Here is an 18,323-nt window from a genome sequence, read left to right on the forward strand (position 1 = left end):
ATTGATTCTATCTCTCTCTCTCTCCCTCTGCCTCTCTCTTCTTGCTTGGCCGATATATTCAAAGGACGAAAAGACAAAAAGATGAAAGCAAAAACAAAAGTATGAGCATGAAATTACGTAGGAAAATCCCTATTTTCTCTCTCTCTCTCTCTCTCTCTCTCTAGGCCTCTCTACAAACACACATTTTATCTCCATAATCCATGTAATAATATTAATGGAAAGTACGAGGTGTCTCGTCGTAATAGTAATCGATTACGAGAAATTTTTAATTCGTCTATGAGACGACTTTTCAAAAATTTTCGCCAATAATCTCCTTCGAAAGAGAAAAAAAAAAAAAAGAAAAACGAATATGACTCTACGTTGTTCCGAACAATTTCGAATTCGAATTGAAAGCTATTGGTGACACCGACAAAAACTATGGATTTCTCTTCTAGCAATGTATCAACAAGAAACGAGAGATTATGTGGGTGCGAAACTAAGGTCGTTTCTTCGTTAAGAAGACCCTTCTCAAATTAACAGTACGTGATCTACGATCGGTTTACGAAGATGTTTCTCGTTAGAATGCTTTTCGACGAAGTAGAAGAACAACTAGAGATAATAAATAGGGGAGATCGAAAAGATCACTTTGTGTTTTTCTTGCCATTTGCGACGAAGAGGGTCTTGTTAAAAAGAAAAAAAAAAAAAAAAAAAAATAAACAACAAAGAAAAAACAAAACAAAAAAAAACTAAAAACGTAGGAATCCATATATCGTTCTTCTTTCATTCGATAAAAATCAAAATAAGCTTACGAAATAGTCCATCACCTCGTATACTCGTCGAAGAAGATCGTCGAGTTTAACAGAAACCAGTGATATAATCCTTTCTGAGTGTCGGTAATACGTTAAACATGGAAAACACATCGTAAGAATAAATTAATTTCAAGGCTTACTCTCGTCGAATGCTTTATAATAGCTCTTCCGACCATCGTTTAATTACTCATCTCCCGTATCGTTTTGTATCTCTTCGAATAAGATACCTATCGCATACAGAACCGCGTAAGATCGCTTTGTTAAATTATCCTAGATCTTCTTTGTCTCTATTATACGTTGTTCGATCGTTTAGAAATCGTCGATCCATTGTATGTACTTGCTTAAATATTTATTTCGCATATAATAACAATAATAATAATAATAATACACGTAATTACACGTAGTTAATAATAACGCATTTAGTCGAAGATTCTCTCTTCGGCAATCCTATATTCTTAAAAAAAAAATTATGATTGGTTATTAAAACGTTCATATATTATATCTACGAATATGAAATATAGCAATTAATTGAGATGGTAATATCTTTCTATACACGTATATATATATATATATATTTGTTTATTTATGTATAAATATTAATAATCTAATCGTTTATACATATATGCCTACAGAGATATATGTCTTTGACATATACAAATTTCCAATAGAAAATTAAATTTTTATCTATAAATTAGGATGATATCTGACGTAGATTGAAGATGAATCATTTTTTTACTGACAAATTGGCCGTCGATGTATATATATATATATATATATATATATACATATATACACATTGCAAATATATAGCTATGTTTATATACCTAGAATACACATATACAACGTCCGCCTCCGCGAAACACGCGACAGCTTTGCGTTTTTGTCCTCGAGTTTTGCCTACACGAAACGCTTCGTGTTTAAGATAATTAAAATAACTTATCGCACGTATATCTCTCCTCTCTCTTATCTTTATACTTCGTTGACTTGGTACACGCTACATTAATCTCAGGAACAACTCCAAAGAATTTTGGTTCTACGACTCGACTCGATATTTCTCGAAATAAAAAGACGTTCGATCGTGTACGATGTCGTAACGAAAAACGATTTATTGTAGATATACGATTAAGGATAATAGATAAATAAATCGAGGACAAAATTTTCGAAGCAATCATTATATTTATTACTTTGTCACTGTATATTTCCCTCGTATCAAACGTTTAATATAAACGTTTCTACATAAACTATAGGTCGTTCTGTACTCTGTTTTAATTAAAGGATTCTTAACGAGTTCCTCGTCAAAACAAAACTAACTATATTTCTTTCATTTACATGATATAATAAACGCGTGAGATAACTCAAAAGTAAGAACATCGAGGTGATAGGAGTAGTAGTAGTAATAGTATTGGTGGTGGTTGTGGTAGTAATAGTAGTAGTGGTATTAATATGACTGTATTACTTGAAAGTTTTCGACTTTATATATATACAGGTTATATCCAAAGAACGTTGTTTTGATCTCGAAGAAAAACACATTTCATGCGGTATCATCTTGAAACTCGGAAAACAAATCAACGTCTCGAGATAATATTATAGTGGAGTACATACTAGACTACGAGAGAGTTAGTGTAAGAGAAAAAGAGATAGAGAGAGGAAGAGAGAGAGAGAGAAAGAGAAAAGAAAAAAAGATAGAAAGAATTTGAATGGAATAATTTACACTATTGTTAATCCGGACGAACACTCTCGTCTTGTGGTATCCTTTATAACGACATATAAAAAGAATAAAATAAAAAATAAGAAGAAGAAAAACTCTTCGTTGTCTATCTTCAAACTAATCCATAGTTCGTTGTCTCCGTTATGTGAAAGCATAGTTTGTCGTTCGTTCGTACTTTCGTTCTATCCGAACAATAAACGTAGCGATGGTATGAGAAAAAAATAAAAAAAAAGAATGTTGTTCACTGTTCGATTAGTTATTCGTCCGAGATATCTTTCTCATTTTGTTTCGAATGGGATTGAGTTATTTCACTTCCTCTGTTTGTCTTGTTCGGGATGAGCGGCGATGTAATCGAGAGCCCTCAAGATGGCTTCTGGTACAGGTGGTGAAGTTGGCAGATGTTCTCCTTGAGGTTGGAATCCGTTTTCATCGGCAACGTAGTTTAATAAGATTGGAGTACCATCGGGAGCTGGATAATTGAATGATCCTTGCACGTAAAGGGCATATTCGCTTTCGGAATCCTTTTGCGAGGTCTTCCTTGGTTCGCCTTGTTCGTTAACGCGGATACCATTTCCGGTCTCAAAGCTATAAGAGTATGAGCCGTCTGGATCAGGCCCGTTTGAACTGTGATAGAGAATTGGTACTACTTCATCTTCCTTCAACGGTACACCTACGGCTACCGCGATGAGGATCGCACAAACGCTGACTTGCTGAAATTATATTTTCTGATAACGACAGATAATCGAACGACGTTTTAATAATATAAATACGACAACGAACGATAATCATAAAGTGAAACGTTTAACCCATATAACCCATTTTGTACTGAATCGATTAATTATTTCGCAATTTATTGATTCGTGTCTTCAATGTTTGAATTGAAAAATATCAAAAATTTATTGCCGTTGAAACAATTGCAAAACATTGTAAAATATTGAGCTAATAATTATCGATGAGATATCACTGGACGATAGAAGAAAAAAAAGAAAGGAAAAAGTAACAAAAGAAAAAAAAAAAAAAAAAAAGAAAAAAAACCTCTTCCCGGACAATCCAATTTTTGGACTTACCAAAGCGTGCATGTTGACTATGGTTGTTGTCTCTCGTTATACTATCGTCTGCGAAGACGCGCTTTTATACTATATGCCTGCCGAAACCTCGCAGGACCCGAGAACCTCTCCCTCTCATTGATAGATTTCTGCCTGATGATTTGACAGTGGCCAATGTTACGACATTTTCGACAAAATCTATGAAGAGGGGCAACCGTGACGTCGACCAACCACAATATACCAGGTCTTCTTCTCTCTTATTGATGTAACCTTTCGTTTTTTACAAAGGTTCAATTAATTTATTTAAATCAATATTAATTTATTTAATTTTTCGAAATTTTAACATTTAATACGTTTGCTCGTCTACAAATCTGTACTTTTTTTTTGTCCTTTTCTTTTTATACGTATTTTCTATAAAAAAAAAAAAAAAAAAAAAAAAATGATAAATAAAATGATTTTATTATTAGATAAATAATATCTATTAATAGATCGTCCCGTTCTATCGATTTTACAATAAACTTTTTTAATATAAATAGAAATAAACTTCTTCGAACTAAGCGTACATAAATCATTTAGACTCACTGAGAAACTAATACTTATATGTAAGCGTTATTATAAGTATAGGTAAATTAATTCATGCGTGTTGTCTTTAATGCATACGTTGACCCGACGATCATCTCTTTACGCGAATTTTTTTTATTTTACATACGTTATAAATTCAACCATGTAACAAATTTGTGTGAAACCTTGACGGAGTTTCCGACGAACGTCGAATATCAAGTTTTATTTATCTCGAAAGTCTATCTTGGCTATATATTTCGTCTAGTATTCATAAAAGTACGAAATTAGCGGTGATTTTTGGCGCATAAAAAGAATAAAAAAGAAAAAGAAGAAGAAAAAAATAATTAGACAGTAAGGCAAAAAGAACAAAAATGCGTGTTAAATAAATAAAAAAAAAATAAAAGAAAGAAAGAAACATTACTCCGACGATTCAAATAATTTCGTATTAAGTTGTAAGTTAAACAAGCAAATGAGTAAAAAGAAACAAAAATTGACAACGAGGATCATAATGTAGAACTCTTTTTTTTCTCTAAAAAAAAAAAAAAAAAAAAAAAAAAATAAAGAGAGATAAAAAAAAGAGATAAAAAAAGAAAAAAAAAAGAATTACAAATCCCAACCGAGAGATCTTTGTCTATGCAAACGCTATTATCGCAAGAAGATTTATAAATAAAACGTTTTAAGAGATTCGAACGTGAGCGAAATAACGAGAATCGTTGTATAATAACTGATAATCAAAAAATATCTATGTCTATGGAATCTACAACGCATTATATCACGTTCATCTAACGGGAACGACATTAACGTTTCTTTTTTACATTTTTTTTCTATTATTATTATTATTATTATTATTATTATTATTATTATTATTATTATTATTATTATTATTATTATTATTATTATTATTTTGCTAAACATTTTCCTTTCCATTTTTTTCCTTCCTTCTTCCTCATCTTCTTCTCCTTCTCCTCCGTAATCATAATTACACGTTCAACATCTAAAGAAAGAATCATTAGATACGAAGAAGAATAACGTAAGAAAAAGAAGAAGGAAAAGGACTCTGTGTCGTGTCGTTGAAGTGTCCTTTTAACCCGAAGCCACTCAATTTCTTCTATTAACGGTACACGAGAATAAGGAAAAGTCTTTGACGAAAGCGAACTATCGCCAACGCACGAATTCGAAACGAAAGTTTAAGCTTGCTCTTCTCGCGAAACAATATTTCAGTTGCAACGTTTGCTTCGTGTCTCTTCCTTCGAGGCATCGCCTTGATTAATGAAGTTGAGGCTCTCTCTCTCTCCCTCTCTCTCTCTCTCTCTCTCTGTGCTGTGAGCAAAGAAATGACTTGCTTCGACGTACCACGAATTCTCTTGCCTCGACAAAAGGGTTTTCCATAATGGTGAATAAATAATTCCCTTTGAATGGATATATCTACACGCCGTGACATTCAAGAAAGGAGACATCCGAATGAAATATCATATCGAATTGAAAAGGGGGGAAGAAAAAAAGAAAGAAAGAAAGAAGAAAAAAAACACAACAAAAAGAAAAAACAAACGGACAAACAAAGAGAGAAAAGAAATTAAAAAAAAAAAAAAAGAAAAAAATAAATAAATAAAAGATATTCATTCAGTCAAAGCTGAAAGTTCAATTATTCTTTAAAAACCTTCCCGATGAAAAATTTTCTACGTTCGTCTGAGGATAATCGTCCTCTATTGATCTCTCGAAAGAAATTTCATGGATAAGATTTTTTTTCTTGATTATTACAGAAATATAATTATATGCATTTCTTAGAAAAGCATTCATCCGTCATCTATCCGTTAACTCGCGTGAACTCTAGTAATATTTAGCATTACCACCGGTAAGGTAGATCCTAAGATTTCATAAAATAGATTATCTAGTTGTTATCGAGATAACGACAGAAAATTCATAGATATACCAACGGAGCAATAATACTCGATACTTTTTAACTCGCTTAGAAGTATACTTCGCGTGAAATTTCATCAAAATTATATATTACGAGTCAAGAACGAAGATAAATTTATAAGCGTAATCTTTGATGTTGAATCTGATCCTAAGTTAAATTAATCCGTTAAAAGTGAATTTTGCTTAAAAAGAAAATAAATAAATAAATAATAATAATGATTTCTGTTTCTTCGAATGACATAACTATAAATTATAGATATCTTTCGAAATAATTTTTCTCTCGATATGCACACATGTATATGTATATGTATGTATGTTGTATGTATGTATGTGTATATAAAAATAGAGAAATCTACGATTCTTCTCAATTAACATGTCGTTACATAAAGTTTTAACACCAACGGTTGAACGTTCTTAAACATTGAGTAAAAGTGATGAAGAACTGCAATAGATCGCGCCACGTTAGAACATAATTGCAATAGGAATTAGATGTTGCATTAGTTTGTTTCTTCTGTACTAATTAAAACAAATTATCTGAGCTAATTATCCCGTCGTTAGGTATTCACGCATGAGACACGAAAATGTTTAAAAGGAAATATTTCGTCGAAATTATTCAGAGATAAATTATAATCATTAATGATCGTCATTTAGTAAGATCATTGAATGAAAAAAATAAAAAAAAATAAAAAAAAATAAAAAGAAAGAAATATAAATAACGTAGTAAAGTGCAAATACAACGACGAAAACTATCCATAGCTTCTTCACAAAATAGAAGTGATGAATTGTCATAAGCTGTCGTATGAGAATCTTTAATCACCGACTGCGTAATACTCGTTGAAGCAACTTAAGTGAGTTCGACTCATCTGCCTCGTGAAAGTAAAAATGCCGCGTATTCAGGTTAGCCGGACGACCTCCGTTGTAAAAATTATGGTGCTGCTTATACCATTCGAAGGAGGGACCTACTTTAACAGGGAGACTCTCCTTGCCTCCTACTTGCCTTTCGTTCGAAATTGTTGATGCTGGTGATCTCGCTTGGTACCATCCGAAATACAAAAAGGAATTACACGAAGTCGGTGGTCCATGTGCCAAGTGCATCGTCTTGTCTACAATCCCTTTAAAGGGGAAGATGGAAAGTACCTCGTAACTGGCATCGTAAATTCGCGAGGATAACAAGCCGGCCATCGTAAAAGAATCTCGAGCGATCGTTCTCCATTTTTCTTTGTGTGTACACACATATATATATATATATATATGTGTGTGTTTTTTTTTCTTATTTCTTGTATTCTTCATCGTAGGAACATCGTCTTTTAAAGAGGATATTTAAAGTTCATCGAAAGTCCCTTTATCAGTTTATCATCCTTACTCTTTCACGGCTACAAATTAACGGTGAAATTCTTTGTACACAATTATTACGAGACGAGATGAATCCAATCGAATATCTTCCTCTCCGCAAGACTCTTCTTCGTTCGATAATTCTTCGAGTATGTCCGTCGCAAACGATTATTGCGTCAGGGAGATAGCCAAGGGCCGTGACGACACGTTAATACGAAACGAATCGATCTTCCTCGGCGTTTCGTTCGATAATTATTTTTTATCTCATTTCTTTTTCCCGTTAAGCCAACTCGAAATCTTCGGACAAAAAATTATTTGAAAATGTAAAGGGCTAATAATGTTGAATAAACCGTGAATGACGTTAATATTAACGATGTTCTCTTTTCGTAAGAAATCTGTTTGACCCTGTTTTTATTTTATAATAATTTATAAATTAACGATACGAACGACGCTAACACACGTTTTACATTGTGTAACACCCAAAGCATAATCTTTATGAAGTGACGCGACGTTCCAACCGAGTTGGATATACATTATGCTAATTCTGACCTTAGAACATAGATAATAGTTCATTTTCATTTCCATTTATCACAACGTATGTCTCTTTGCATTATGCTATCATGTATTTTTAATTATTCTCCCTGTCCAAAATTACAAAATATAAAAATCTTGAATTACAAATTATTAATTAATTATTATGTAAAATGTTACACCTCGTACGTGGGTTCTTTAAAAAAATAGAAAATGACGCGAAAGATTCGAGCTAAACGAAGGAAAAAAAAGAGAGTGGAAATAGAAAAAAAAATAACAGACTTTTTCTTTTATTTTCTTCGATCCATCGGCAATCATCGACGGTCCTTGCGATTTGTGCAATTACCCCGATCAATTGTTTCGACATAAATTCTCGATGGTTAAACTTATTTTTTTTGTTCTTTTTTTTTTGCGAATCCCAAGCGTAACAAAATCGAATCGATTACAAGTACGACAATTAATCTTCAAATATATGTCTGAGAGAAATGTGTTTTAAATTAGAAAAAAAAAAAAGAATTTAAACATGTAGCATGTGTTCTAACGATCACAGAGAAAAAAAAAAGAAACTTTCTTTCGATATATTAATTCTATTTCAATTGTGAGAAAGAGAAAGATTCGTCTACTTATACAGTAATATATATATATATATATACTTTTTTCATAAAAATAATTTCGATTGGATATACATCGATACGGTAAAGGATTAAAAATAATTACAGAGTATCCTTTAAATCCTTTCGACTTGTGTTCACACGAAGAATAAGGCTCACGCATAAAGCTTGAAGGCTATACGCCGTAGCCCGAAGCAGTGTTACTCAAATTGAAAGTCTTCGCTAAATAATCTTCTTAAATTCTCATCGATGAGATACCAGCCACGTTAAAAATTCCTTCGAAAATCTGATAAACCATAGACGAGCTACATAATTTCTTTCTCAAGGATTCTTCGAGGATTCTCCATTTATGTTTGTCCTATTTCGTCTAACGGGATCGTCGATAACATTTTATTGCAGGAACATTTATTTATTGACGATTCGAGTTTAACTATGACTATTTTTTAATCTTTTTGTCAAATAAAAAAACAGCTGTTTCACCGTTGATCCAAAGTTTCAAGAAGAAAGGAAAGGGAAAAAAAGAAGAAGAAGAAGAAGAAGAAGAAGATATTTATAAGATTTTTAATCGAAGAAAAGAGGAAAGAAGATTCAAAAAAAAGAAAATTAATGATTATATAATAACATCGTTATAATAAGTTATAATGTATATTTATAAGCGATTCGTTCGAATGAAGTATTTTTATTACAATATATTCTTATGTAAAATGCAATAAAAGGAAGGGCAGGGAAGTAGGGAGGGACCGGAGGAGGGAGATGGGAAAGAGAAGGAAGAAAAAAAAAAGAGCTGTATGCGCGCGCCATTAACATATTATAAATATGTATTTACAGGTCGTCATTCGAAAAGTTCCCTTTTAGTTTTTTAAATATCTTCATCGTCATCTTACTCGCGGTAGTTGAACGTGTTTATTTCGCGTTTAAGCAGCCGTCTTACATGATATCATCGGCTTTTAATAGAAATCATTCTTTTCGATTGTCTCATTCGAACGAAAGGATAAAACAAGAAAGGAGAAAAAAGATAAAAATAAAAATAAAAATAAAAATAAAAAATAAAATGGCGGAAAAAAAGCAAGAAAAAAGGAAAGACAAAAGATATTTTCTTATGCATCTGCTCATAGTTATTATCGTCTAGCGCTTAGCGAATCCAAACACGACGTACGCATCTAATTTAGCAAGCAATCGTCGTCCTAGTTTAATGTCTTCCATTCTTACGTCTCTCGATCATGCTAATTCGTAATGATGTCATTCGTCTAAGATAATCGACGTTTACGTTTCTATTTATTAAAAAAAGAAAAAAAATTATAATAATAAAAAAAAAAATAAATAAAAAGAAAATAAAGCAAATAAAACTATCGAACGCATTGCCCATTTAATTTAAACAATTCGCCGTAATTCGTCTTAACGCGTAATCGTTATAACGAATGAAATAAATAAAGAAAGAAAGAAATAAATAAATAAATAAAATTCGTTCGCACAAAATTCCATTGAAGTAATAAGATATCCTTCCTTTTCGCAAGCTAGTGTGAAATCCAAGAGTTGATTTTCGAGTTTTCTCAAATCGTTCGCTACTATTCGGCAACAGTCGTCAAATTTTGGTGACACGTTTGACAGTATGGTTGGAGGAAGGGATTTGGCTTAGAGAGGGGATTCAGATTATGATATTAGTATTTCGTATAAGTTTTATAAAAGATTTTTTGCTTTGCTCGATACCTATATAAAGCGAACGATTCCATCGAAATGGCAATCCAGAACAGTTCGAAGCTTCTTCGAGAGATCTTCAAATCTAAAAATTATCAAAATTAATCTCAACATGAGCCGACTGGTGAGTTGATAATGACGAGCCGACAATGAAAACGTACTTGGTCGTAATCTTGTTAAAAAAAAAAAAGAAAAAAAAAAAAGAAAAAAAAAAAGACCAAAAAGCAAATATATATTGTTATAGTAGATAAAAATTTTTTTTGTAAAAATAACTAACCTGGATTTATATATCTAATCTCGATGTAAAAAAAAAAAAAAAGTAAAAAGAAAAAGAAAAAGAAAGAGACACAATGATTAGCCAATCATTTAAGACCATTAGCCTTATCATTGGCTGCATCTTTCAAGCGTGGCTTAAAAAACGTTACAAAATCTTGAATTTTGTGTTCTTTTTCGCAACAATATCTCGAGCTTCTTCTTGTCGTTCTTTTATCGAAATAAGATACGAAAAAGAGAAACTGACGATCTTCATTAATATTCATAACTCATGGACGCGTACGAATGTTCCTTTTAATTTTTATACGCAGCTTGTCCGATAAATTTTTCGTACGGGAATTGATATTTACGAGCTAAGTGGAGTATATCGTGAAAGGAGATAGAAAAAAGTCACGGCTAAGATGAAAAGAAAAAGAAAAGAAAATATAAAATTAATTAATAAATCCGTTGAAAATAAATGTCGCGAAATTTCTTCGATCGAAACTAATTTCAAAATGAAATATTTTTATAGGCAATCGTTTTGTTCGCCCTCCTCTCGGTGGCTTTTACCGCTCCGATCAACGAAAAGGAAGTAGTCCAGATTGTGAAACAGAGGGTGTCTGAGCCAGCACCCGACGGTAGCTATAACTACGAATACGAGACGGCAAATGGTATTCAAGTTGCGGAAGAAGCGCAGGTTAATGTCGGTGGTGACGTCCTTCTTAAACATGTCACTGGTTCTTTCACCTATACTTCACCTGAAGGTTTACCTATTCATGTTACCTATACCGCCGACGAAAACGGATTCCACCCTCAAGGTGAACACTTACCAGTTCCACCAGAAATACCAACTCATATTCAGAAGGCTCTAGACTACATCGCTGCTCATCCTGAGGAGAATGATACTAATAATTAATAGCACTGTCAAAAGAATCTTTCTTCCTTTTTTTCTTTTTCTTCTTCTTCTTCTTCTTCTTCTTCTCCTTCCCTTCTATTTTTCTTTCTCCACTCTTCTTCATTAACATCTTTGCCCAACTCCTGTTCATCTTTCATGGATGCATCCGAAATAGGAAGTTTTCTATAAAGGACACACGATACCTTATTTCGATCCTTCCTCGACGAGAGTAGAAGAATCAATGCCTTTGTACTCGCGATCCTTCTTACGTAGTAATAAGAAGCGATTTATTATTGTAAACAATCTCGAGATGTATTCCACGTCAAGCCCAGGAGTAGGACAAACTATGTTATTGTTACTGTAAATAAAGTCATTTTTATATACGCAACTTTGACAACGATCTTTTCATTCTTTCATCATTCAAACTCCCTTCTCTTAAGATATCCTTGGATTTCCTAATGACGTTTATGATCAAATTAACCAATTCGGTTTATAACCGAGCATAATTTCGATTCGTTAATTCATTTATATATTACCTTATATTATCTACCTATGTATGAAAGATAATTTGACGATAAATAAAGAGCTTTTATGAATCTAGTTAATTAAATCTAGTTGAGTCCTGAATATATCTGACGAGACATATCGATCGAACGGTATTTTTAATACTAACATCGAAACATTATCGTTCGATCGAACGTGTGAGTGAAAATGATTGAAACCGTTATTGAATTAGCATAATCTTTCTCTCTTTTTCGTAAAAGGCAAAACTTAATTATCAATTAACAAACGAGAAACTGAAACACATGTAAGTCCGTTATATCATTTGATATTCATTTAAAAAGTCACCATCGCGATAACTTTTTGAATTAACAATAAAATTTTTCATAATATTGTACACTCGCTTCGAACAAAAAAGATAAATTCAACGAGCATAATCGTTACACATTCGAGATACATTATAAATAATAATGTATTCAGGAATTACAAAATGAGAGTATTTATATCTACTCTTAAAATTATAACAAATTGTCAAAATTCGTCGTTCTATATCTTAAAATTAACACAAATTTAATGGTTAAAAAAAAATCTGTGACATTTATAAAGTTGCATCGATTTCCTCCTGTTGATCATTTATATTACTTGATTGAATAAAAACAGATAAAAGTCCTTTATTTTTCATCGATTACGATTTCAAACCCTTTAATGAGATCACAAATGACTATCATTCTCCTTAAATTTTTGTATAAAATTTCATTTTTTTTTTGTCTCTTTCTCGTAACGCATCGATATATATATATATATATATATTTATATACTTTTTTCTTTTTGTATAAAAAATAAAAATACCATAAAAATTTATTTAACATTACGCGAATTCACGATCGGACGACGGATCTCTACGCTAACTTAAATAATACTACTTTCAGAACCGTTTATTCGATAGCACTCTGTTAGGACGATTAATGTTATTATTAATAACAGCATTTTGACTGTAAGAGGGTTGTTGCTTCGGCTGTTGTTGTTGCTGTTGATGTGGTTGAGGGAGATCCGGTTGCTCACTGGTCGAGGGTTGTTTGGCAATCCACTCGAGAGCTCGTTGAATCGCTGGTGGAATTGGTGGTGGAGTTGGGATATGAGTACCCGACACTTGAGTGCCAAACTCATCGGCGGTCCAGCTCATAGCAATCGGTGTTCCATCGGGAGCATTGTACTGAACGGAACCCTGAATCAGCTGAGTTTCATCCGGTGTACCGGCATACTTCCTACTACCACTTTCTTTCTGAAGAATTCCACCCTCGGTCTCGTATGCAAACGAATAATGGCCTCGTGTATCCCCAAGGTCACGAGATTCGCTCAATACCTTTTCAGGTTCTCGAAAGTATTCTTGACCATGGGCAAGACCAACGATCGCGATCACTAGCTAGAAAAAGAGAAAACAAATAAAAAAAGAAGTATGAGAAACTATTAGATTTGTATATTCCACGAAGACATTTAAATTAATTAAATTCAATAATCTAATCGTACGATGTAGAATAAAACAAACTATTCATTATAGTATACCTTTAGTCTTCATCTATACATAAAATTGAAATCATGTATTCCATTTAAGAGGTTATCATGTTCGCGATAAATACATTAAAGCCGTGCATTTACGAGTACATTAAATCTTAATTTATTGACTTGGCAAACGTAAAAGTCTATTGACGATACGTCGAGAGAATAACTGCGAAGAGCTTTCGCTCGTATTTAACGCTACACGACGTCTCTATCGACTGAACGTTCGATTCAAAGTTTTCATTAATAGAAACGATATTGTCGATACCGTACTCTTTGATTCTTGCTTAAAGGTTGAGACGATTTGAGATTGAAGTCAATGAACATACTCGATAATAGTAGGTATAAACACGTATATACATAGTACGCATTTATGTACATATATTTCATACATAGATTAGACCCAGCAGAAAATCGAAAGCTAGTACACAGGCATTCACATGTATGCATACACACAGACACACACACAGACAGACAGACACACACACGCACGCACCTACAGCTTTACTCTTCGTCATGTTCTGTAAATCCTCTAACATACCTTTCCCTGGCGAAAGGTCAGGGCAAAATGAATGTATTAGTGGGTAGGTCACAATACCCATTACGAATCCCAACTGGTAAAAGGTAACTGAAGATAATCGAACGTTAATATTTGCACGTTACACGTGCATTGTCTTTTTAAATGTCTCGGTACTTTAAACGTCACATGGAATGTTTCAGACATCCCACATAACGCCTATCAAGATTACAGTTGAGAAAACTTATGTACTTTGTCATTCAATTTTCAATATTTTCTACACTTTTACCAAGACAATAAAACAAATGATTGTTATTATTATAAAATATTATTTTCAATTTGTAAAGTTATCATTCTATCAACTAATAAAATGTATATTGCTAATTAATTTCCTTTTGATCTTCTGCTCACGTTTTTATTCAAAGAATTCGTAGTAAAGAAATATCTTTATATTTTGTTTTGATATTACGGAATTCTATTAAATGGATCATCGCATAATACGTCGATTATGCAACGATCGTAAATATAATTTATGTTTTCAAGATATCCGCAGGCTGTATTAAAGTAATTTATTGATTTAACCGATAGATACGAGTTGAATGATCTCGAATAATGCAATTTCTTTGTCAATATTAATTTCATCGATTTTCATATCAAATAAATCCTAATTAATCATCGAACTTTATATAGTTTATCTATAACAATAATAAGATTATTATAACGAAAAATTATTTAACGCGTTATATGTTATCGTATATATTTAAAGGATTGGTGAAGTTCGATCGCAGATCTTTCAAAAACTGTAACATAATAAAAATAAAGAAAAAAAAAAAAACAGAAAAGAAGAAGAAGAAGAAAAAGAAACAAAAACGAAAAGAAAAAATAGATGGAAATGACAATGATATTGATTTGGCGATCAGCCCATTAATTGGATTTATAAATATGAAGAGAAAAATATATAGGAAACAGAAAAAGAAAAAAAAAAGAAAGAAAAGAAAAACGATAACGATTGAAATTGAGGAACAGAAAATGAAGAAGAAATTCACTCACCAAGGCGCGCATGCTGGTCGGCACGACGTCTGTTTCGTTTGTGTAATACGAGAATGGTAAGGTGGCCTGGTCACGAGAAAGTGAGATGCCTCGGGTGGTAAAGGTAAAGGATATTGAACAGGTAAGAGAAGTCCAAGCAGGCAGCGTCACATATAGATCGTTGTTCCTCTCCCGATGGTTGCCGGCGTGAAGTTCGCGAGCAACTCTTGGACTGTTGGGGGCAGAGCCGACCTTTATACCGGCGGGAGGCAACACATGCCGAGATCGTGCATTTACATAACCCGGGAAAGTTTATTTCGGCAGACGCCAACGCTTCTCCTCCCTCGAGAAGGTACGGGCGTATCAAAAGGAAAGAAAAAAAAAAAAAAAAGAAAAAAGAAAAAAAAAGAAAGAAAAAAAGAAAAGCCCTTTCTTCTGCTCCTTCCCCCCCCCCCGCCCTTCTCCTTCTCCCTCTTCACTCTTCTTGAAAAACTTATAGTATTTTCGAGTGAAAGGAAAAAAAATAGAAAAAAAAAAAAAATTCACACTTCAAATTTCTCAATAAATAATTGAGAATAAGAGAGAAAGGATTCTAACCAGGGATAAAGGAGGGATAAAGAGGAGAAAGATTTAATACGAGGACAAAAGAAAGATATGGGATAATTTGGAGAAATTATAATGACACTTTCGTCACATTTCGATTCGAAAATTTTTTCGTTCAAGAATCATATGTTTGGACTTTTCGTGATTACTTAACGCAGGCCAACGATCGCTCCTCTTACTTACGCAAGAACCCACGATGATTACTCTCGAGTGAACGCAAAATCATCTTCATATTTTTTTCTCTTTCTTTCTTTCTTCTTTTTCCTTTTTTCTTTCTTTCTTTCTTTCTTATGTTTCTTATTTTCCAACATACCTTACTTACTTATCTTTCCCAGAGAGACGATCCGTACGGTAGATCGACGAACTCGCTTCTGAGTTTTTGACCGAGACGTCTTGCCTTTTCAAAGTAAATTTACTCGTTTAACGATGTCTCGAGAACGTGTCAAGTATTCTCAGTTTTCTTACGTAACAACTGATTCTCGGATTTTAACCAAAAATTTGATATAATGTCGTTTCATTAGAAATGATCGAAATGATAAAATTTATATTTAATACGAGTTATTATTTAATATCGTATAATATGAATTATTGTTTATCCGAATGATCTACAACTGGATAAATCATAAATTTTTTCGATTATTTTTTACTTTTACAGGTATATCGTGTATATTAACATCTCGATGATTTATAAACTCATAAATAGAGAAATTTCATTATACGATCTATCTAATTTATATTTATATACATATTAAGAAAGATAATGAAAATTTTGAATTATCCGTATCGTCTTAAGATTTTCGAATACTTATATATATTATATGTACTCGACTCTTAATGTTAAATGTAAACGAGTTCATATATACGGATATTAAATATGATCAAATAATTGCTTTATTCGTGGTTCTTTATCATAAGAAAGACAATCATAAATTTTAATTCTTCTGACTAAAGATACGTATAACATTGAATAATATTACATGTTTGCAGAATGCTTCCTTTCTTTTTCTCTCTCTCTCTCTCTCTCTCTCTCTCTCTCTCTTTTTTCAATTTTTTTTCTGATTTTCTTTTTTCTTCTCTTTTGAAATATCGACTGATCTAAACTTTCGAAAATTTCGTTACCATTTCGTTCTTTCATAATCTCACGAATTTACATATAAATTATTTCTAGAGCGACGAAATCGTGAAGTTCTGAGATAAATCGTTCGAAAAGAAATTGTGTTTTGTAACTGTCACGAAAATATATGATACGATTAATACTAATGATTTTACGATTGACATTAATAATACTTTTTACAAACCGACGTATATGTTAATTTCACAATAATTTTATGAAATATATTGAAACAGAGAGAGAGATAGAGAGAAAGAAAATAAGATGATTTCGTATTACGTCGCATCGAAAACGAGTTACATTTACTCGTCTATATCTGTACTTCCTTGTAAAGAATCTAACATTATTGATGACGCTTTCTCTTCGTTAGCCATTTATAATTCATTGTACCTTTCTATCAATCGACCTTTAACATATTTGCAATTTAAATCGTCGTTTACATTTATAAACCTTCAATAATTTTTACAGCACTCATAATTCATATTATTCGTCGTACATCAATGAATTATTATCGAACTAAAATAATAATGTTCAATGTTGTAAGATCGAATGAATTGAAGTCCAACATCGAAATAATACGCTTTTAAATGGAAAATTTACGATTTGATTAATTTCTTGAATTGATGATTTTCAATTTTAAAAATTTGTTTTATATTACATATAATATAATAATCGATCGAGTAGTAAGATATCGATCATGAAACTGTTCTTTTCCACGAAATGTAGTCCTATCATGCGAGATATGTAAATTATGAATTAAAAATACACGCGATACGCGGTGTGAATCGATCGAAACATGTTTCTCTTACAATATCATTCATCAGGATACGTATGTATGTATCCTGTGTACTTTTAAATATAAACATATACTCTTCGTGTTTCATGTTAAAACTTTATTCCGATCGCTAATCGAAAGGTTGCCTTAGAGCGTGGTTGTTACTTATTAAAGGATAATGACACCGCAACGTTTAGAATACCCGTTACTAATCTTCCGTGGGAATTGAACTCTTCGTATGCGAGTCCTTGGCCCAATGATCGATCCTACCGTTCTACGCTACGAAGAAATTGCATTTACGCAGGCGCACATATAAATTCATATCTATCTTCTCCTCTTATATTTTTATCTTAATAATAAGATCTATGTGAACGTCGTGATCTATGTTTTCTTAGAAAGAATTAATACTGTTAATTAATACATTATAGATATCCTGACGTAAACTTTGTAAAATTATAGTTAATAAAATTTTATCAAGAATTGTGAGTATGAATCTGCATGATATTAAAAAAATATATATATATTTTTTTTTTTACAATTTAATAATGAACGTTAAAAACGTCGTTGTATAATTATAATTAAATTGTTACGTTTATCGTTAAAATATCCGATGTATATCGGGTTGCCCGATTTCAAGGAGAATAACACTGCCAATGATGAATATATACATGTGAATACTCGTATATGTTTGGTTGCCTAATGTAGGCGCATGTCTTAACCTATAGATGCATAAGTATTCTTCGATCATTCAATAAAGTCTATATAGATATTAAATTTGTATAGCCATGTCACGACCAAAAAATAAATATAAATACATACTCTTTTCTTCTCCTTTTTTTTTTTATTTATTTCTTATAAAATTACTATCGATAAATTTTATTCAACTTTCAATTT

General features: G+C 32.2%; 3 protein-coding genes across 3 annotated transcripts; 1 reads left to right on the forward strand and 2 right to left on the reverse strand.

Annotated features, from left to right (window-relative positions):
* Positions 1–1,655: 1,655 nt before the first annotated feature.
* Positions 1,656–3,863, reverse strand: LOC118448978 (endocuticle structural glycoprotein SgAbd-2-like). The gene is made up of 2 exons (XM_035882976.2): positions 3,564–3,863; positions 1,656–3,206 (listed from the first exon to the last, which is right to left on the reverse strand). The coding sequence occupies exons 1-2, from the start codon at positions 3,573–3,575 to the stop codon at positions 2,805–2,807; spliced, it is 414 nt and encodes a 137-aa protein (XP_035738869.1). The 5' UTR covers positions 3,576–3,863; the 3' UTR covers positions 1,656–2,804.
* Positions 3,864–10,185: 6,322 nt separating this feature from the next.
* On the forward strand, positions 10,186–11,784 carry LOC118448979 (endocuticle structural glycoprotein SgAbd-8-like). The gene is made up of 2 exons (XM_035882977.2): positions 10,186–10,313; positions 10,974–11,784. Exons 1-2 carry the CDS (start codon positions 10,302–10,304, stop codon positions 11,355–11,357), a joined length of 396 nt encoding a protein of 131 aa, XP_035738870.1. The 5' UTR covers positions 10,186–10,301; the 3' UTR covers positions 11,358–11,784.
* CPR17 (cuticular protein 17) lies at positions 11,689–15,184 on the reverse strand. Its single transcript, XM_035882974.2, has 2 exons — positions 14,962–15,184; positions 11,689–13,260 (listed from the first exon to the last, which is right to left on the reverse strand). The coding sequence occupies exons 1-2, from the start codon at positions 14,971–14,973 to the stop codon at positions 12,763–12,765; spliced, it is 510 nt and encodes a 169-aa protein (XP_035738867.2). The 5' UTR covers positions 14,974–15,184; the 3' UTR covers positions 11,689–12,762.
* Positions 15,185–18,323: the final 3,139 nt, after the last annotated feature.

Source organism: Vespa mandarinia, chromosome 6 (assembly GCF_050613455.1).
Source record: "Vespa mandarinia isolate Hongniang chromosome 6, ASM5061345v1, whole genome shotgun sequence".
Taxonomy (NCBI): domain Eukaryota; kingdom Metazoa; phylum Arthropoda; class Insecta; order Hymenoptera; family Vespidae; genus Vespa; species Vespa mandarinia.